Consider the following 22,096-nt stretch of genomic DNA (forward strand, 5'->3'; position numbering starts at 1 on the left):
GGTCAATTAAAGAATTCAATTAGTAATGCTCCCTTCCCCGAATGGCTGGGAGATTAGCAACGATCTCTCCTCAAGCCTGTTCTCATAGAGGCTCACACATTGGACGCTCCAGTGATGACCCTAGGAGCAATACCATGTGGTGGCTGAGATGGTAGACTCTGGAGGCGGGCCTACCTACCTGTGCCCAGCACACAGTCAGCACTAAATAAATGGTAACTATTATCATTATCATCATCATTTCCACCAGACAAATCAAGACACTCCACCGGTCTCCCAGGCCCATGTGTTATGGAAGATTCATTTCTCAACTGACACCAGGAAAGTCCCTCTGTCTTCCAGCAGTCTCGAACACTACCTTTCTCAGGCCCATTGGTAGATCTATGCAGAGAGACACATTCACATCCCAAATACTGTCTCCCGCAGCGATGTATGTCATTTACCAAGAAAAAGAACATTATATAACTATTTGAATTTTTGTAATTTGAGGGGAAAAACTTCAAATTACCATAACATGATCTGAAAAGGAACTAGATGTATATTTCAGACAGAGTGTTATAATCTGTGTCTTAATTTCTTCTTTCCTCCTCCCCACACCACCCACCTACTCCCACAAAGGAAAACCTTCTTTTTCATGGAACTGTCATCACATCACTAGTGTAAACCTTCCCTGGCAGTGGTATGTCCTTGAAGACCCCATCAGATGCTACCTTCTCTTTGGGGAACTCCTCCCTCACTCCCAGGCCTGCTCCAGGCAGAATCAGCTGCTTCCTCGTCTGTGTGCCCACAATCTGGAACAGCCCTGAGTGTGCCCCCTCCAGCTCAGGACTCCATCTCTCTCCAGCCTCCTCCAAGGCTGGGGCCCACCTGCTCTAGCATGAGGTTCGGAACCTGGCACACACATTTTCTTAAATGAAACTGTTGGATCAAATTAGAACGTCCAACCTTCCTTTTAATTCAATAATGACAACTGTTTAGCCCGAGTGCTCCTTTGTGTTTGGCTGCCAGAATGTTCTGGGCCTAATGTAATAAGTAAAAAGAAGTTAAGCTAAAAAATAATAATGGTAAAGGCTCTCAAATTCTTGGGTAATCCCCTTTTGCCCATTCTGCTTTATGGTTTGGGGTTAGTTTGTAGCTTTATTTTAACTTCTCTGCTTATATGTATCTATGTTGTGTGTGTGCATCTTTTTGTAAGACCCCTAATCCTATTGGGGAGTTGCCTGGTTATAAATAATAAATCGATTATGTGGTATAGCCCCTTAACCTAAAAAAAAAGTTACTCATTAAAAAGAAGAATGAATTGTTTGGCATTTTAGGCACGGATATTTATAGTTTATCTATCTGCCTGTTCCTCTCTCACTCCCTCCTCCTCATGCCCTGGCGAGTTCCACTAAATCACCCAGTGAGATGCCACACGACTGAGTCCTCTCCACAGCTGCTAGCAGTGCTATCAAACAACAATTACTTTGATTCTTGTATTTGTTATTATCACGACGGGAAACTTCAACCAAAACATGCTAATAATCGAAGATCCACTATGATGCTATAAAGTTACACTTCCTCGATGTGTATAGACACATCTAGATACACACAGGAAATTACATGTGTGTCTTGTAACTAGTGGCAGATAGGCAGATAGGACGGTCCAAATATAGAACAAAATATTTTTTGCCAAATATGGAAGCCAAATATTTTTTAATAAAACTGATTTTGGGGCCGGCCCCGTGGCTTAGCGGTTAAGTGTGCGCGCTCCACTGCTGCCGGCCCGGGTTCGGATCCTGGCCGTGCACCGACCCACCGCTTCTCCAGCCATGCTGAGGCCACGTCCCACATACAGCAACTAGAAGGATGTGCAGCTATGACATACAACTATCTACTGGGGCTTTGGGGGGAAAATAAATAAAATTGATTTTTAAAAGTTGTCCTGAGCCTTCTAAACAACATATTTAACACATGAAACCAATAAAAACATATTTTCACGGAGGTGAAGGCACTGAGACCATTTAATTAACTTATTGTAGAATTTAATAAAATGGCCTTTTTAATTCAAAACCCAACATTTTTGATCAGATAGACATTTGCCAAGGGGTCACAATCTATCCTCACTCACATCCTAAGTCTCACATGAGTCCCCAGTATAGGCAACTTGGTTTTCCGAAGAAGAGAAATAAGTTACTTGTTTCTTTCATAAATTATGTATGTTGAATAAGTCATGTATGTTGTAGAGTCTACAAACTGCCAAAAAATTCAAACAACTGTCCAATTAAGAAAAAAAAATCAGGGCTGGCCCAGTGGTGCAGCGGTTAAGTGCACGCACTCCACTTCCACAGCCTGGGGTTCGCAGGTTCAAATCCCGGGCGCGCACCAACGCACCGTTTGTCAAGCCATGCTGTGGCAGCATCCCATATAAAGTAAAGGAAGATGGTCATGGATGTTAGCCCAGGGCCAGTCTTCCTCAGCAAAAAGAGGAGGATTGGCATCGGATGTTAGCTCAGGACTGCTCTTCCTCACAAAAAAATCAACTAAGCTCATTGAATGTACTCTTCCTGTACACATACTTGGTCTTCCAACATTCTTTACTTCTAACCATGAAACAATAATGTTGCTTTTCTTCCCTACAGCAACTGTAGTACCAAAAAATACAGAGGGATATAAAAATTAGCTTGTAATGGTCATCTCAGCCTTTTTACACCCTGTCAAGATATAGTTCATCACAGAAGTGAAATTGGGAAACAGTTCGCATTCTCTGGTATGTTGCTTTATCTAGTAACCTAGATAAGAAATTCACTTTCTAAGAAAACAAGTCCTGCTATTTAGTGAAATGTTCAATATTTTTCAAGACATGCATTTTGATCACTTTCACGCTTATGTAGTGACGGTCTAAATGTAGCCAGTATTAGTCTTTGGGACCATTCTTCAATGAATAGGTGAGAATGCTTTACTCTTGACAAACCCATCATATTGATATTTAGAAAAAGAAAAGAAAAAGTGCTTGGAATCACTTTCCAAATCAATTTCCAAAGTGGATCAAGTTGAGGCCTATGTAATCATTTGTCCACTACTTTCTGGCTTGGAAAATCCACTTTTCATACGTAGGGCAAAGACAAACCTCAGCCCAACCCCTGATTAAACGGTCAGAGGCTGTGTGACAGGCTAGAGGGCTGACAAACTGAAGACTGACCATTGAAAAGGGCAGTCTCCCAGGAAGTCATTTTATCACATACCTGGCCATACTGGTCCACATATTCCTCAGCTCCAGCAGCTGGACCAGCCATTCCCTTCATTTGTCTTTGATATTGTTGATGGTACCTCACCTATACGATAGGAAAGGACAAACCTGGTGAATTGAGCCTCCTATGCACAGAGGCCAGAAGAGTAAAAATGAACATCTTGTGGAATGTTCTTTTTCTGCTTGGAAGTCCATGAGTGTGTCTTTGACATAAAAGTGCCAGATCATTACCCTGGTAAAATTGATTGAAAACTATAAAGGAAAACTTCTTCCTGGATCCACAGTCATATAAAAGTAGACAGGAAGTTGGACTTGCCAGGCCCAGGTAACTTCCTGCTTCCTCCTCTAACATGACAACTTTGCCGTGGACACTTACATCACTCGCCAGCTCATTGGCTCGTTTGGCTATCTGATAAGCAGGTGTGATCATAGCAGGAAAACTGCCTTTCCCTCTCTGCTGTTCATAGTCCTCTGTGTAGCTCACCTGGAAAACGAAAAAAAAATATGAATCGCATGCCACAAGGCCACTATCTACCAGGCAATTTGAGTAAGAAGTGCTAAGGCTCCCATAACACCCTGCACATCCCCTTCACGGCCCTTGTGGCAACGTAGCTGGCTTATATCTTGATGGATCATGTGCATCTTATTTCCTTTTTTATTCCCAATACCCAGCACAGAACCTGGCATATGGAGACACTCAATGTAGAATTCAGCACATACTTATGAGGCACCTGGTATGGGCCAGATGGCGGGGCTGGGCAGACGAATAAGGTTTCTGCCCTGGAGGAGCTGCCAATCAAGTCTGGGATACAAAAGAGGCTTCTCAACCCAAGGCAAGTGGAAGCCACTTATTAAGTTGAACCTGGACTCATACTTAAACTTCCCACTCAGAACAACACTAAATTCTAGGTCTTATTATGTTAGGGAACAACTGGACTATGAAAAGGCAAGTGGTAGAAATTCTTTAGAAGTTATACTCTATAATTTGCAGTGACAAGGAGAGAATTCTTTCAGATTAATCAGATACATCTGGTGTGTTACTAATACCGTCTAAAGTTTTCTCTCTAAAGAAGAGTTTTTGCAAGGTCTGTGCTAGCTGACTTATCTGACTTGACCATCCTTGACCTTAGAAAGCTCTTCCTGGCCCCCACACAGGACTAAGATGCCTTCTGCATTCTCTGTCCCTCCCCGTCCAAGTAAGGAAAGAATGGCGAATCTCAAAGGAGAATCACTGAGTCTTGGCCTCCATCATTTCTTACATCACTTTGAAGCTGTCCCCCGGCCTTGGCCCGTAGCAGCTCAGGGGTATCCGCCACTGTAGTGAACCTGGAGATGCGCTCATCATGCCCTCTCTTGTATTCGACCTGATGAGGAGACAGCATAGAGTCAAGGTCATACCAACCAGCCTTTGTGAAGACCTCTCCTTGCAGCTCACCTGAAGCTACACCATTGGGCTACACTCAACACAAATCTGTGGCAAGTCTTTATGGCTTGCCTTATGGGCTCCTCTTCAAAAAGAATTGATGCTAATGTGTTAAGAGAGTGCTAGACACTGCTAAACATCAACACATACTAACTCACTGCATCTCCATAACAATCACATGAGGCATGACTATTATTTTCCCCATTTCACAAATGAGTAGCTATGGAATAGAGAGGTTAAGTAATCTGCTCCTGGTCATACATCTAGTAAATGATAGAGCCAGGATTCAAATTCCAGCATTCTGGCTCTAAAATCTGAGCTCTTAACCAACAAGCTATGCTACATTTCAGGAGGATCTGCCATCCACTTAATAAAATTCAGTGTCCTTAATGCTAAGTGACCTCAAGAAATTATTTGGTCTAGTCTTGGGGTGAGCTACATGGTCTTCTCTCTATTTGATGGATGTGGCCCAACTGAAGCACAGAGGATAATCAATCGGGAAAAGAGAAAAACACAGTTTCTCCATAATACTATACTAGTAGTACCTACTGCTCAAAAACATTCTCTTATTGGATTTTTTTCTGAATCCCAGGGGTTCATTAATGACGAAAATTAGCAAAATTGAAGGTGAATAAGCACTAAGACACTCACTTGGCTGGCCAGCTGGTTGGCTCTCTTGGCCCTTTGATAAGCAGGCGTGATCATGGCTGGAAAGCTGCCTTTGCCCCTCTGTTGCCCAGGGTCTTCTGTATATTCCTGCTGGTCAAAACCAATGTCAGCATGAGAACCAACAAGATACTGGAGGAGAACTAATAAACCTGTGATAGCAAGCATCCTCAGAACCAATGCAACTGGATTTATAAGGTACTTGGAAAAATATTTCAATCATCTGGAATGAATTTGAAGATGTTATTCAACTGGTGACTTGAATAACACCTTCAACACTGAAGAAATCATATTTCCCAGATCACAGAGTTTCCCTTCAATGCTTACATCAAATTATGTGGAACCTGGCACAACCCAAGGGATGCCCTTTGACTCAAAGGCATGTATGATAATACAGCAATTAATATGCAGGAGACTTCTCTGTAACTCGTCCACTAGAGATAGTTCTACAGCATTGGGAGTGAAATGTCTGTGCTTTTTGGTCCTTACTTTTTGAGTATCTCTGATGATTGGTTTTCCTAATGAGACATAGCACCTTACCACTTGTTTCTATTGTTTTCTTTCCATTTGCTAAAGGAAAAGTCACTGAAGACTAACAATATTTTCCAAAGTGGTTTCTTCAAAGGATAAGCGTCCTGGGTGTGTGCAGAGGACTAGAGAGAACTGTGTGCAAATCATTAAGGATTTCCACAATCTGGGCTAAAATTGCCTTTCCTATATGAAAACTTACTAAGGTCTCTCTTATGGTGCTGGAGGTCAGAAGTCTAAAATGGGCCATCAGTGCTGTTCCTTCTGGAGGTTCTAGAGAAGAATCCATTTCTTTGCCTTTCTCAGCTTCTAGTAGCCTCCCGCATTCCTTGGTTTATGGCTCCAAACTGCTTTGACTTCTCCTTCCATTGTCACATCACCTTTTCTCTGACTTGGACCCTCCTGCTTCCCTTATTACAAGGGCCTTAGTGACTACAGTGGGTCCACCCTAATAATCCAGGAAAATCTTCCTATCTCAAGATCCTTAACTTAATCACATCTGCAAATCCCTTTGGCCATGTAAGGTAATTTACACACGGATTCCAGGGATTAGGACATGGGATTCTTTGGGAAAGCAGAGCATTATTCTGTTTATCACAATCTTAAAAATAAAGAAACATGCAAACTATTCGCTGACTAATTACTGAAGTAATTACTAGTGCCCTTACCTCACCAAAAGACTTTCGAGCCTCAACCATCCTTACGATTTCAGGGTCTGGCAGAGCTCCTGGGCACCAAGAATTCCCTTCCCCATATCCAGTCCAATAGGCTCTCTATAAAGAAAATATACAAACGCATACAAACACACACCCCACATATTTGGTGGGTAAGATCCCCCTATCTACCCCACCCTTCTAGCAACACTCCCATACACTGTCAATAGAAGATAGAAATTCTCTAAAAACTATAAGCTCCTATTGGCATACGGTGGGTTTCAGCTAACCAGAATGTTGATTTTCTTTCAAACTAGAAAATATCCTAAATAATTGAACTTTCTGAGATTCACTTATATCATAGAAGAGTTCCAAATGTAACTTAACGTTTCTTTGCTCATCAGTGCACCAAGACTGGGCAGCGGGGAATCATTACAGACAGACAGTCTGAGATTGATCCGCATTATTCAGCCAAGCTTCAAAAACTACTACCTGTTTTAGTGCCTAATGTTGGGTTAAGTAGTTAACACTGGGAGAAGAAAAGCAAAGAAAAAGGAACACAAAGTCCCTCTTTTTAGATACTTAAGACCTATCTAGGGAGATAAAACTAACATATGAAACAATTAGTGATTAGAAAACATTTGTGTGCTTAAATGTACCGTATTGAAGATAAATAAGAGAGTGTTTAAAAAGCAATCTGTATGTGATAGGCCCTGTTTTGGACAAGAAGATGGAATTTGGGCTGGACATCTGGGCTGAGGTCAGTTAATAGATGCGAAGGGAGAAAGAAAGGCATCTGCTCTAGGAGGTCAGTTCCATGAAGGCAGGGCCTTCATATGTTTTGTTCACTGATATATTCCAAGAGCCTAGAACAGGACCTGGCACATAATAAACTCAATAAATATTTGTTGAATAAATTCCAGGAATGGGGACTGCCATGAAAAAAAGCATAAAGGCAGTGATGGGGTTCGTGTGAAGCCCATGAGGAGGTGGGTTTAATTGGAATTAAGGGGAAGAGATGAGGAGTCAAGTGGTCTGGAAGTGGGGCAAGTTGGGTAGGTTGAGTAGAGCCAGCCTTTGGAGATCTGGAAAGACAGATCATTCATATGCGAAAATACGTTCAACCACACTAGCAATCAGGGAACTTTAATTAAAAAAACAAGATACAGATTGTCAATACTTTTATCTGGTAATACCAAATGGTGGTGAGAGTGTTGGAAACAGGTATTCTCATACTCTGCCTATGAGAGTATAAAATGTACAGCCAGTTTAGAAGGCAATTTGATAGTGTCCATTAAAATTAAAAAGGCACAGACTCTTTGACCTAGCAACCTCATTTTTCATCATCTATTCGAGAGAAACACTCATTTGTGTCCAAAAGAGGTCATTCACAAGGGTGTTCATTGCAACTTTGTGATAGAAAAAAAAAATTGGAAATAATCCTGTATGGTTATTCTCCTATTCCATCAATAGGAGAGCATGATATATCCATTCTTAATGGTTGTACCCATGATACATCCATGCACAACACCTTAAAAGGATGCTGACATAGAAATATCTCTAAGATATTTAAGTGAAAAATATAAGCTGCAAAACAATACATATTGTTTCACGAAAAAATAAAATTATACATTCCAATAGAAACATACATATACAATTTTCAATAAAAATAATAGCTGATATTTATTGTGCCTACCACTGTTCTAAGACCTTTACATTTATAGAACTCTTTAAACCTTCACAATAGTTCTATGAATCAGGAACTTTATTTAGTTCTATGAAGTTCACTTTATAGATGAGAAAACTAAAGCAAAGAAGGCTAACTAACTCATTAAAGGTCCCCCACTAAGTGGCAGTAGGCATGTCCAAATGTAAGTACTAAAAAACAAATATAGAGACATTATTTGTGAATGAATAGAGAACATTCTGGAAGGATACCCACAAGATTGATCACAATGGGCATCTCTGCAGAGGAAACTGAGATTGGAGTTGGTAAAAAAAGGGGTTAGCTTTGTACTGTTTGGATTTTTTCACAATAAGAAAAGTGCAAGTATTATGTATATAATTAAAAACAAATGGCTGAGGAATTTTGAAATGATGAGGCTATTAATAGTGAGTGACCATAAATTCTCAGGTGATGGGAAGAGTAAGCCAGGGACATCCATCCAGGAAGCTGTGTGTGACCAATATCACATGACAGGCTGGAGAGAGGCAAATCTGGAGGAGGGAAGGCCATCTCAGGAGCCCCTCATAAAGGTCCAGGCAGGAGAGTCTGTGGATCAGAGCTGGGATAGTGAAATGGAGGGGCAGGTGTGGGGCTGAGTGAAGTGTCAGAGGAGGAAAGGGCAGCCTTGGTTTACAGCCTGGATGGCTGTTCCTAGTAATAGAAACACAGTGGTTGGAAGGGAGAAGTCAATGAGCAGATATAGTTGAGGCTATGCTAGGACATGTTGATGAAGGTCTTTGGTAGACAACTAGAATTACAAACCGGATAAAAGAAAGCCTAATTGATCTCCTCTAGAAGTAATGATGACAATACATTTCATTTGCAGAGTGTGTCATTCTTTTCTCTCTTTCCAAACCCACGCATAACTCTTCTCTCACCTCGTTCACCAGTTGCCTGTTAGGTGCGGCTGCCCCATCCTTGGCTTTCATGTCCCAGTGAAAAACAGATTTAAACCGTCCACCATTGTCTTGGTCATCAGTCTGTGCAATGAAGATGTTGTCAGCAATATTTCCATCAGAGAAGAGAAAAATAATAACAATATATAGCTAAATTGTGGGGATTTTCCTAAGTCTCAACTGTAAAGCATCTTCACTGCACTACAACACACACTGTGCCGTCAGTCTCTCTGTGGCTTCATCGGTTCCACTAGCCAGGCGGCATGTACCGAGCACCCGCTGCGTGCAAAGCTCTTTTCAGCAGTGCAATTAAAAAGACTTCAAGTCTCTATGAGCTTATCACACAACACCAAGTATTCAGGTTAGAGTAACCTCAGGAAACACGAGACACTAGAGTAGTGGTTCTTAACTGTATGCAGTCTGTGCAACGATCATCCAGGGAGCCTGTTAAAATGCTGGCTCCCCAAAGTCACGTAGGTGTTCTCCTATGTTTTATAAATTTACCTTTAACATCTTGATCTATAATACACCTTCAGTTAATTTTTGTGTATAGGTGTGAGGTAGATGTCAAGGTTCCTCTTTCTCCATTCAAACATCCAATCACTCCAGTACCATTTATTGAAAGCTCATTCTTGCTACATTGAATTGCAGTGATGCCTTTGTTGTAATTCAAGTGACCACATACGTGCAATTCTATTTCTGGACCTTGCACTGTATTCCACTGGTCTATTTGTCTATCTTATGCCAATACGACACTGAGTTAATTACTACTACTTTTATAGTAAGTCTTGAAATCTGGTAACCTAAGTCCTTCAATTTCCTCACGATTTCCTGGTTATTCTAGAATCTTTGTATGTTCATATCAATTTTAGAATCAGTTCATCAATTTCTACAAAAAATACCAAGATTTTCAGATTGCATTGAACATATAGATCAATTTGGGGAGAACTGACATCTCAACAATATCTTCATGACCTTGGGATAGGCAAAGAATTCTTATTGAGAACATAAAAAGGACTAACCTTAAAAGAAAAAAGCAGGTCTTAGGGACAAACCGAGATATCATAATTTATGAGGTCTAAAATATGGCCCAGAAATCTGCAATTTTAACAAGCTGAAGTTTAAATCATTAATTTTACAGATGAGGAAAGAAGCTCAGGGAAAAGAAGTGAATTTATTAAAATCATTCAGTGGGTTAGCAGAGCCAGGTTTAGAATCCAGGAATTCTAGTTCCCTACTAACGCACTTTCTGTCATTGGCTTTCTGCGCTTGCTACTGTTTAATACAGTTCCAATATATATATTTTTAAATATATGAACTGAGAGAACTTTACATGCTCTTTCCCTTGGATTTTGAGAAACTACCAGGAACATTATGTAATAACAGCAGGGTTTCTTGTTGTCAGCACTACTCACATTTGGGGCCAGTTAACGCTTTGTTGTGGGGACTGTCTTGTGCACTGCAGGATGTTTAGCAGCATAGCTGGCCTCTATCCACCAGCTGCCAATAGTACTCTTACCCCCTCCCAGTTGTGACAATCAAAAAAGTCCCCAGGCATCACAAAATGTCCCCTGGGGGGTAAAATTGCCCTCCTTGAGAGCCATCGACTTAAGGAATCAGAAACACGTGACCAAAGTAGATATTCTCCCCCACTTCCAAGAAGCCGTGTTTGCTGTCCTCCTCCCACAGTACAAATTCTTTACCGAGGAGTGTCTGCCTCCCCAGAGACCTTTTATGAGATAAGTGATTATTCTGAGAAAGTAGGAAGAGGAAAAAAAGCCATAAATGTTACTAGCGGGGTAGGGAAGTATTCAGGGCTAAAGTTCATTCTCTGACTAGAAGAGAACCTAGATGTCTTATTCTTCTAAAAATTCCATCCACACTTACCAAACAGGAAAGTTTGTCTTAGTAAATAGTTATTTATTTTTAAAAGAGTGTCACTTGGGAAACAGAAAAGTGTCAATCTGCTTTAAATGCCAGCTCAAAATCTCTACCCTACTTTTTCATTTTAGCACATGCACAATGAATTTGGATTTTATTCAATTGGCAAAGTCTCTCAGAGATGCAAGCAAGTAGGAAAGGAATCTATCCCACTCCCTAGGGTGGTATAAGATCTGGGGCCTGGAAGGGACACGATTGTCCATTTGCATTTTTCCCAAGTGGGAAAGGAGAAAGCGATCTCCACAGTCAATTGTTTGTACACAGACACACACACATATGTACGTACACACATACACACACTCATATACACACACACACGCACATACACACATGCATGTACACACATATGCATGTACACAGACATTACACACCCCATATATACACACATACACACACAGACATGCACACACCACATACACACATACACATATACACACATACACCCCACACGTGCACATATGTGCACACATACACCCACATACACGTATACACCTGTATGTGTGTATATACACACATGTATACACACCATGTACACAGGTATGCCTGCATGTGCACACCAATCCACACCTACATAGACACATACATACACTCCCCATATGCACACACACATATTTATACACACACACACATATTCACATCGATGCAAACACACACACACACACAGGCCTCCCGGGAAGCTCACATCACTGTCTGCGGCTGGAAATAGAACCAGCGACGCCAGCGACGATCCCAGCCTCACTCTGGGGTGGGCCTGTCAGACACAGTCAAAAGAAAGTGAATCCACTACCACCTCAAAGAAAGGTAAATACTGTGTGTGCTGCTGTGTGATTGTAAGGTAGGGACACACCTGTTGAGGCCTAGCGTAGGGTGGAAAAGTACAGATATTATGAATCTTTTTGTAGTGAGTGTAATATACACAAACAGCAGTCTGATGTATAAGTACATCTCCGTGGGTTTAATCTGTCCAACTTTGGCTACACAATTGCAGAAGCACTGGATATTCGAAAACATAAACAAGCACTTTTTTCCTTCTGCACAGTTTCCCACCCTCGGGGGTCACAGAAGCAGGCCAATGGAGCAGTTTAGGATATGGGTGCGAAAGTCAGGCAGATCTGCATTTGTACTCACTCAACTAGCTGGGTAAAACTGAGCAAGTGACTTAACCTCTCTGAGCCACAGCCTCCCCAACTGCAATATGATGATGTTACAGAGGGTTCTTGTGAAGAATAAATGAGACAACATAGATAAAGAGCCTAGCAGAGTCTTTGGCACTCGGGTAAGTAAGAGCTAAATTCAGTATTTATTGTAATTTCATGTCATTGTCCTTAGACATCAAGAGATGAAAAGAAAATCCTCAAAGAATCAGCCTTCTCAGTAATCTAGGATTGCTTGTGATTCTTAATGAGCAACTCTCTGAGCCTTGGTTTTCTCACCAGCAGAATGGGATAATATTAGTATTTACTTCACTGGATTGGAATGTGTATTAAATGAATTAAGCAATTGTACAGTAAGTGTTATATAGCTTGTTAAAAAAATAATAAACTCAGTATTAGTGCAAAGCACTGAGAGAAACAAGCTACTTGGCAGGTGTGGAGAGACCACATGATAAGGATAAGCATGATCTAACACACGTTTTCTTGAGGAGGAGGCAGCCCGGGCAGGCGAGAGAGTCAGTATAAGGCGAGGTAACATTAAGACGGCAGATTACTAGAGAGCCTTCCATCTCATGTGTAATTTTCTAATTTTGGAAAGCAGCTAGCTCCATCCCACAGACCAACTTCTTGTGGGGGATGGGGGAGAGAAGTTAAATGATTCATCATTTTAATAAATGCACACGTTCAATCAATCACTAGTTATTTGACAAAACTCCACTGTTGGTCTTTCAAAAGAGGCTGGTTTATCAACATGGGCTTCTTGTCTACCCAAACATCACTTCCAAATCAAAATATCTTTGACCTACCCCCTACCCCAAGGGGAAAGAGAGGCTGCAAATAACCTTACACATCACTGAATTCAGAGAGAGCTAAGAGTGTGAAAGTAGAGGTTTTTAATTTTCTGTACCAAAATATCACGGGGGGGAAAGAAAGGAAAGGCTCTTGTAATATGTCCAACTATATAAACTTTGTTTTATGTATTAAGCACCTAGTGTATGCAGGGCCTATTGTATAAACTGTCCTCAATGTGTCCAGAGCTGGCAGACACAGAGCGACAACACTGGATACAAGGACCTCAGATGTTCAAGCTAGTTTATCCTGGGTATTGGCCCCCGTATTGTGGTAGGACCAAGAGCAATATTTGTTACTTAAATGCACTTTGCATGTGTAGGTGGAGAAAATGGGCAGGTTCATGTCTAGACAGAGATACTTAAAAACCTAACAGGTGCTGGGGGAAAGAAATTTTCTTTAAAGGCTATTTTGAAATTCAAAATTAAGTAACTTACCCCACAGATGGCCTCCGGAGATTTCCTCACACTTAGATTTAATGGAGTGTGATAAACACTTGTGAAAGTGTTGTTCTTGGGGTTATGGCTACAAAAATAAGATATAAACCAAAATTAGAAATGTACTATATCCAAGATGATTGAGTGACTATTCTTAAAGGCACAGCCACTTTTTAAATCAATAAATATAAAACAATAATTAAGTTCAAGATTTTCCAGGCAATAACTCTTAAAGAAAAAGAAAGCAAATCAAATAAATTCAACGTATATAACTTAAAGACCAAATTTAATTAGAAATGATCACTTAAAAACTTTCTAAACAAATAAAATAGGATTCTGAAATTATTTAAAAGAAAAATTTTAAAGCTCTATATGCATATCTGTGGCAATTACATTGTTCTGTGCAATATTTCATAATTTGACATGAGGTTATAGTGGATAGATTTAATCTTTTCCTTATAAGAAATTTGACACTTTCAACTTCTTGTCTACTACATAAAATCTCGTCTTAGGTCTTTTCAATGATTGTAAGTAAGTTAAAAACTTTGGAGAAGACATTTCTCAGATTTAACCCTGGAGTGTGTGATTTGAACCTCTGATTGGCTATTTGTTAAAAAATAAGCAAAACTCAAGCGGTGGTGGGGAGGGGCATCAAACACTTACGCATGACAGTATGGCTTTTTCTGGTGACTCACAAAGTTATTAACTGACAGCATCATCTTGCAAACTTCACAGTGAAAACACGCTTTATGCCATATCTAGAAATCATATAGAAAAGATTTAGCAAAATTATCTTCTCTTCAGACTCAGGATCCTTACATATTTCAGGGTAAAAAATAGAGCTTTAGGGATAAAATGGTGATAAAAGCACACACATACACACACACAGCTACAATATGTTAAATAAATGAACAACATTTTTTTTGAGACAATATAGAAGACATAGCTAGAAATGAGTAGAACTGAAGAAAGGTGGGAAATACATCTTTTTTTGGTGGTTCAAAAAAAAACCCACATGTCCATATGTGAGAAGATAAATTTCCCATGTTTGTTATTATTTCCAAAGGTCAGGAAATGTGTACTGACCTGATCTAGACAGCTGATCTTCTCAGCAGGATACACTCCATACCCACACCTAGAGCAAGCCTGCACGTTCATCTTGAGGTCTGAAGACAGAAGACAAAGACAGGCGACAGGCAAGAAAGCCAATGACAAGCCCCAGTCTAGTTGGTCAAGTCTCCAAAATCCCAACCACTGTTAAATTCCTGTGGGCACCTTGATCGTTCAGAATCCAACTTCCACTTTCCTTTGCTGACCTTCTAGTTTGAAGTCAGCAGCTGGATGGTTTTTAAAGCTGCCACTTAGTCAAGGGGCTATTTTGGAGACTCACTCAGTACGCATGCGTCTGGGAAGTAAGGTGGAGGTATTTCTAGCTGACACGCTTCTCTAAATAGAAGAGTGAACTCACAACAGCATCATGTTTATGTAGATGACCAAATCCTCGTGTCTGACCAGGCAGCATGTAGTAGTTTAACACTAGCTGTGATCATAACCCAAGAAAAGAACCAAAGGCATAGCTACACCCTTGTCTGATGATCAAATTAGACAAGCTTGCTTGCTGAGGCCTATGACTAAAGCAGAAAGGCCAGCTCCCCAAAATACAGGAAATAAAACAGGATTGATTCACTCCACAGGAGGATATATACCATATTTGAACTTTAGTTTTATCTATTAAAAATGTTTACAACAGTGGGACTGAAAACTTATTAAGATATTAAGTCGTGTTTAGCTTCTGCTGGAATGCAAAAATAAGAACAAATGAGAACTCTTGGTGTTTTGGCTTCTGCATTTTATCCTGGACTGTTCCAGAAGGCCTGTCTGCTTATTCTCTTGCCTTCCAGGCTTGAAAGAGGCAGCTTGAGGACAAACCCTCTCTTCCTGACTTTGTGAAGCCCCTCATTGCCTTCAGTGTCTGCCTAAATGTCCTCTTAACACAGACCTTCCAGAAACAGCTTACAAAAGATGGCGCCTCACCTGTCCCTACCCCTCAGCTCACTACCTTCCATGGCCTTTACCCTGCTTGATGTTCTTCACAGCAGTTACCACCACCTGACATCTTAAACATTAGTATATCTACTTTTTAAAATTATCTATCTCCTCTATCAAAATATAAGTTCCATCAAAACAGGATCTTTGGTCTTTGTTGTCATTTCTATGTCCCCAGTGCCTAGAACAAGGCCTTACACGGAAAAAGTGCTCAATAAGTATTTATTGCATCAATGAAATGAAATAAATTTAGTACTTACATCAAAATGCCTACAGGGGCCGGAGGTGAAATCATAGGTCATGGTAGGGAGCTTCCCAAACAGGAGGGTACACACCTCATCTAAAGTAGCAACCACCCCTCAGACCCAGCCAACTTTTCATGAGGGAACCAGTCCCCAGCACTGCCAATGTTCTGATCTTTCTGGAGAAGCCAGATGTCTGCATTTACACCTGAAATTCCCCTTTTTGTAAAACAGTGGGAATAAGACAATAAAACAGGGCCATAAAGACAATAAAACATGGGCAATATTTGGTTGGCAGTCTACCAATTACAGTAGCAACCTTTATTCCAAGACCCGCTGTGGATGCCTGAAACTGCGGAAGATACAGAACTCTATAAATAATATGTTTTTCCTATACACACACACCTATGATAAAGTTTAATTTATGAATTAGGTACAGTAAGAGATTAACAACAATAAACAATAATAAAATAGAACAACTATAATAATATACTGTAAGAAAAGTTACTGTGGATCTTAGCAACCTCAGCATACAATTATTTTTCTTTCCTTATTAAGTCAAGAACTTGCACTTTTTCACTTAAAGAAAGCACTTTATGGCTTCTCTTTGGCATATCCAAATTGGCAGCATCACCACTCTTGTGCCTTGGGCCCATTATTAAGTAAAATAAGGGTGACTTGAACAGAAGCACTGTGATACCACAACAGGGCTACTAAGTGATGATCGGGCCAGTAGCAGATACACTGGACAATGGGATGATTCATGTCCCAGGTGGGACGGCGTGAGATCTCATCATGCTACTCAGAACGGCACGCAATTTAAAACTTATGAATTGTTTATTTCTGGAATTTTCCATTCAACATTTTTGGACCACAGTTGACCACAGGTAACTGAAACTGTGGAAAGCAAAACTGAGAATAAGGGGGGCTACTGTCCTTTGGCTTACACTCTCTGAGAAGATTATGCTGGGGTCTCCAGGTAGGGTGGAGAGAAATCAGTAGTATTTTGTGTTGTGTTGGGAGACCCAGGGGGAGAAGGAAGCTGTAAAACAAGTGAAGAAGAGTAGCGTTCACATGACATTATGCGGAGGGTACAGCCTGAGGCTCCCCATAGATAGATAGTGGGGCACAAGGTTGCTCTCTCAGCACCAGAGGGGGACTCTAAGTAGCGACCCCAGGCTCAGGAAGACTCCCACACTGAAACGTGATGTGGGGCAGCAAAGACAAAGAATAAAAACCTGAAGGGGTCCCAAGTGTGTAGCTCTGCTCTAGATTTTTCAAGCCTTACCCAGGAAGTGGGCTGAAAGCCCCAATAATCACTGAGAAAGAACTCTGTCCCGATGCAGAGGGATGAGGAATTACAGTCAGATTTCATTTAAAGAAAAAACTCCATAACAGTGCTTCTCTGCCTAAGGCTGTGATTGCACTTGACAGCTGCTGCAACTTCTCGGTCACCCTTGTGAAAACAAAGATTATCACAATGAAAGATGTTCAATTTGACTTGTGCCATCACTTCTGCTTTACAAGGCACTTATTAGGTATCAGAAATTATAGAAATGGAACAGTTTAAGGAACTAAAGTGAACACTTACTGCTGGGACAAGATACACACAGCCCTCATCTGGCCGACAGACATTGTGGATGGTCTCTCCTCCATCCATCCCACCCCCTCCATCCTGAAGAGCTCCTCCCTGGGTCCCAGTGATTACATCAGGCCGTCCCAGCCTTAGCCAATGAGCACACAACACTCCTCTGGCCTTCAGGATAGGTTCAGACGTCTGTCTCAGCCTGAGTTCCCCAGAAAACAGAACCTGGGGAAAGGCTTATGTGTAAGAACTTTACTCAGAAGTGTAGTCCCAGGGAGCAGAAGTAAGGAGGCAGGAAATGGAGTGGGGAGAGTCAGTACGAGGGTTCATTCTCAAAGCAGCCACCACCTGATCTAAAGTGCATTGAATCGCTTGATCTCCATCTTCCAAGAGGCTGTATCAACAACTTCCACTCAGGAACATGTGCTAGGGGAAGGGAGGGGGAAGAATGTATCTGTTGGCTCTTGCCTCCCATTGGTGAAAGTTTTGCCCCATTGGGTGTTAACTCCCTCCCCCTCCATGTTCTGTATGTTCCCAGGGAGTCCCACAGCATCTCATGCCTCACCAGCAACAGGAAAAAATCCAGGGCAACAGAAGGCCAAAGTCACTGTTGGTTGTGCCCACATGAAGATGGCCAGGCCCATGGAGAGTTAGTTGCCACTGCTGAGGCTGGGCTGGCCCAAGCAGGCAAAGGCCCTAAGACAGGGGAGGCCCAGTAGATCTAATGTGGCTCGGGAGAGGTGTCTGATACACTGTCCAATCAGCAGAGAGTCCAGGACTTGAGCTTGATGGTGGTGAGCCAGAGCCAGATCACTTAGAGCCTTGTTGAGCCTTGATCTGGATGCTTCTGCCAATGCTGTCCCCCATTGCTTTGGCTGTTTTTTTTTTTTTTTTTAAGTCTTGACTCAGAAAGAGCCTGTGATCAGTGAAAAACCCCACAGTCTTTTGTTTCACATTAATGACTCTCACATTCAGTATGTGGGCAATTGATCTCCTTTTTGAACTTCCATGTGGCACTCATTTATCTCTTTTAAATTTCATCCTGTTGATGGTGGCCCCACTGCTTCAGCTGGTCAGGATCTTTTTGTGCCGTGGTTCTGTCATCCAGAATATGAGGTAATTCTTTCTAGCTCTGAGTCATTTCCAGTGCCCTCCAGGGCTGTGGATGTGAAAGGGTTTTGACGTGACAGAAAGATGACAAATGTGAAGTGAGGAGAAAGCTATGACCCTTCACTCTGTCACTCTGGTTAGACTGGGGTTGCTCCTCCTGTGCTGGGGATGTGTGCCTACCTTAGTTTAGGTTCTCCGAAAAGCAGAGCTTGAAGCAAGGCTTGGGTGCAGGTAGTTTATTTTGGAGGTGGTTCCACAAGGCGAGAGTGAGGGTTTTAGGTGAGTGAGCCAGAGAAAGGAGAAGAGTCAATAAAGGCATATTCTGAGCTAATTACCACTATGGACAAATGCGGCTCAGTCTTACTGGGGACCCTCTGAGGAATTGTGTAGAATGTGCCCCAGAATTGTCCCACCGAAAGACAGGAGGCTGGGACATTTATCCACCCAACGTTCATCTCCCTGCACTTCTACAGTACACCTGTCTGCACACGCTAAATGGACTTTTGTAGCTTCAGAGAAATCTCAGAGGCAGGGGAGCAGAGGCACACTGCCGCGGGAGCGTAAGGAGGGCCTGGCAGCCTGCAGGGAGCTAATATCAGTGAGCCGAGGGCATGCGGCATAGGGCACCCCAAGAGTCAGTCACTGACTGGAAAGAGGAAACTGACTGTAGAAAGTGTTTATGTGAGATGCACCGTGAACTCCCATTGTCCTGTTCTTCCCGCTGATGATGTCAATTCTGTTCCATCACTCCAGTCCTCTGCGCTGTGCAACACTGCGTCCAGGAACTTAGGGTGGAGAATTCACGAAGCAGGCCTTGTCTCTAGCTCTCGTGCTTTCCCAGGTCAGAACTCCCTCTCCATCCTCACCCCCATCCCTTGGGGCTTACAGGTGCCCTGGGGGAAGTTTTTGGGAGTGTTAAACAGAGCAAAGTTCCATGAGCACCTGCTGATGGGGAGTTGGTGGCTTGAGAGCCAACTTCCTCCGTGCATTCATGAGGCCTGCACACTAGACGGTGGTGACCGTAGTCAGGCTAGTATCTCTCCTCGCCCTGGGGAAGCCTGAAGGTCAGTGAGGTTGCCTAACTGCTCAGACTTCACCCTGAGTTTCAGCAAATGATCTGTTTGTTTATGTAAATTGGGTCCATGAGAAGTACTGTGCCCAGGAAAATTAGAGAAATATTTTGCCTCCCCTCAAACCTAAATCTGGTTGGATACCACTCTTTAGTTGAAAATTGCCATTTGCTTTGGAGATGGGATTGGGTCTTTTGGTCTAAGACAGAGTCCACAAACTTCCGTAAAGAGTCAGATTGGAAATGTTTTAGCCTTTAGGGGCCTCATACGATCTCTGTCCCATCTTCATTTTCTCTTTCTTCTTCTTTTTTTTTTACAACTCTTAAAAAATATAAAAACCATTCTTAGCTTGTATGCCATACAAAAACGTGGCCCACAGGCCACAGTGTGCCAACCGCTGGTCTAAGAGGTTGCTCACAGGACATCAGGAGCAACCAGAACAGAGTTCCCAGGGGGAGGTTGGTGGGGAAGAGGAAGGCAGAGCAAAGGATTAAGAATCACTTCAGCCCCATCAGGTCCAGGCTTTGACTGTCTACAGGTGGATTCTTATTCAAATGTGAACAACAACATCCAACTGCTGTGGTTGTTTTATCCTGGACCCGGGGAAGACAACACACCCTGTGGGTGGGATGGAGCTTTCCTTCTGAGTCAAGAAATGGATATTCCCACTGCTGTAGGCCACAGAATTAGAAATGAGGCAGCCCTCGGATTGGGGAGACACCAGTCTATCCATCTGGATCCAGTCAGGAGAGAGAAAACACACAGTAATCTGAACAAGAAAAGGTTACTATAACAAATTATTAACTATAACAGGGGATTGGAATATCAAGAGATTGGCTAGTAAGAAGTAAAGACAACTCTAAAATACAGCAAATGCAGATATAATATACTTACAGATAATGTATGTATTAGTTTGCTAGGGCTGCCACACAAAGTCCCACAGACTAGGTGGGTAAATAACAGAAATTTATTTTCTCACAGTTCTGGAGGCTGGAGAGCCAAGCTCAAGGTGTCAGCAGGGATGATTTCTTCCAAGGCCTCTCTCCTTGGCTTGTAGATGACCGTCTTCTCTCTGTGTCTTCACACAGTCTTCTCTCTGTGTGTGTCTGCGTAGTAATCTCTTCTTATAAGGACACCAGTCATACTGGATAAGAGCCTACCCTAATGATCTCATTTTACCTCTTTATAAACTCTATCTCTGGGGCCGGCCTGGTGGTTTAGTGGTTAAGTTCACGTGCTCCACTTAGGCGGCCCAGGGTTCACAGGTTCAGATCCCAGGCACAGACCTACACGTTGCTCATCAAGCCATGCTTTGGCGGCATCCCACATACAAAATAGAGGAAGATTGGCACAGATGTTGGCTCAGGGACAATCTTCCTCAAGGAAAAAAGAGGAATATTGGCAACAGATGTTAACTCAGGGGCAATCTTCCTCACAAAACAAACAAACAAACAGAAAAACAAAATAAGAACTCTATCTCCAAACACAGTCACATTCTGAGGTACTGGTGGTTAGGACTTCAACATATGAATTTGGAGAAGGGGAGACACAATCCAGCCCATAACAACATAACGTAATGTAACATAACGTAACAAAACTAGCCACTACCCCTAAAGGGGAGATAGAGGGCCCAAAGAAGAACCCCCCACCTTCTCCCTGCCCCAGAGCTAAAAATCCAAACATTATTGGAGAGAGCATGGCCATGGCTCACTAGATGCTAGAGAAGTCACTGTGATGACACACCAGTGGAACTTGCTAGAAATCTGTCCTCTAGAACTTTCTGGAAGTCTACCCTCTAGGTGCCAGAGACAGCTGTTCATGGGGATGTGTCTCAATGGAGGCACTCTGCTACAAAACCACCTGAAAAGGGTGCCAGGGAAGTGGCTGGCTGCTGGGGGCTGCTGGTCACCAGGCACAGCAGGAGCTGGGCACTGGGAAAGCCTGGTGTGCTATAGGAACCTGAGAGGCCACCCCTTCTGCAAGAGACTGACTCTCCAGGAGCTTGCCAGAACACAAGAACAAGAAAGCAGAACTTTTTCCTTCTGCAATCTCTCTCCAGCGCCCCCTATTGACAAAGCTTAACAGGAGGCCACAGGCAAAGGAAAACTACTCAAAGGGCCCAGTTCACTTTCCACAGAACAGACAAAAAGGGTGAATTTGGAGCTGAGGGGCAATCAATCCACAACAGGTACAACATGAATTCCTCTTTTCAGGGAATTCTGCCTGGACCCTGAGCTCCCTCCCTCCACCCACGCCTCACAGAAGACTGTTGATGCCTCAGCCAGAGTTTGGGTTTGGGCCTGTGGGTCTTAAGAGCAGCATTTCTGTTAATCAAGGGATATCCTTCAGTGGAGTCCTGTATAAAGTCATAGCCTGGCCTGAGCTGTCCTGTGAAGAACTGGAGAAGATATTACGGGTGGTACCACTTGGGGGTGCTGTGCCCAGCAGGGTGAGGGTGGGATTGCGGAGCTCACCAGGGTTAGTGGCAGCAGCCTGATGACCATAGGAGCCAGCTGGAGGGAATGTCCAGAGGGACCAGCCCAG

The 22,096-nt window shown here is 42.5% G+C and overlaps 1 protein-coding gene across 3 annotated transcripts in view; it reads right to left on the reverse strand.

Moving 5' to 3' along the window:
* Positions 1-14,687, reverse strand: part of NRAP (nebulin related anchoring protein) — a 70,033-nt gene extending 55,346 nt beyond the window's left edge. For all 3 annotated transcript variants that reach the window (XM_058544032.1, XM_058544033.1, XM_058544031.1), the window contains exons 1-9: positions 14,586-14,687; positions 14,163-14,257; positions 13,500-13,587; positions 9,101-9,202; positions 6,512-6,616; positions 5,301-5,405; positions 4,486-4,590; positions 3,603-3,710; positions 3,222-3,311 (exon numbers count right to left, since the gene is read on the reverse strand). In XM_058544032.1, the coding sequence (XP_058400015.1) occupies positions 3,222-3,311; positions 3,603-3,710; positions 4,486-4,590; positions 5,301-5,405; positions 6,512-6,616; positions 9,101-9,202; positions 13,500-13,587; positions 14,163-14,257; positions 14,586-14,657 (870 nt within the window). In that variant the 5' untranslated portion in view covers positions 14,658-14,687. The remainder of the gene's footprint in view (positions 1-3,221; positions 3,312-3,602; positions 3,711-4,485; positions 4,591-5,300; positions 5,406-6,511; positions 6,617-9,100; positions 9,203-13,499; positions 13,588-14,162; positions 14,258-14,585) is intronic.
* Between the last annotated feature and the right edge of the window lie 7,409 nt (positions 14,688-22,096).

Source organism: Diceros bicornis, chromosome 6, assembly GCF_020826845.1.
Source record: "Diceros bicornis minor isolate mBicDic1 chromosome 6, mDicBic1.mat.cur, whole genome shotgun sequence".
Lineage (NCBI taxonomy): Eukaryota > Metazoa > Chordata > Mammalia > Perissodactyla > Rhinocerotidae > Diceros > Diceros bicornis.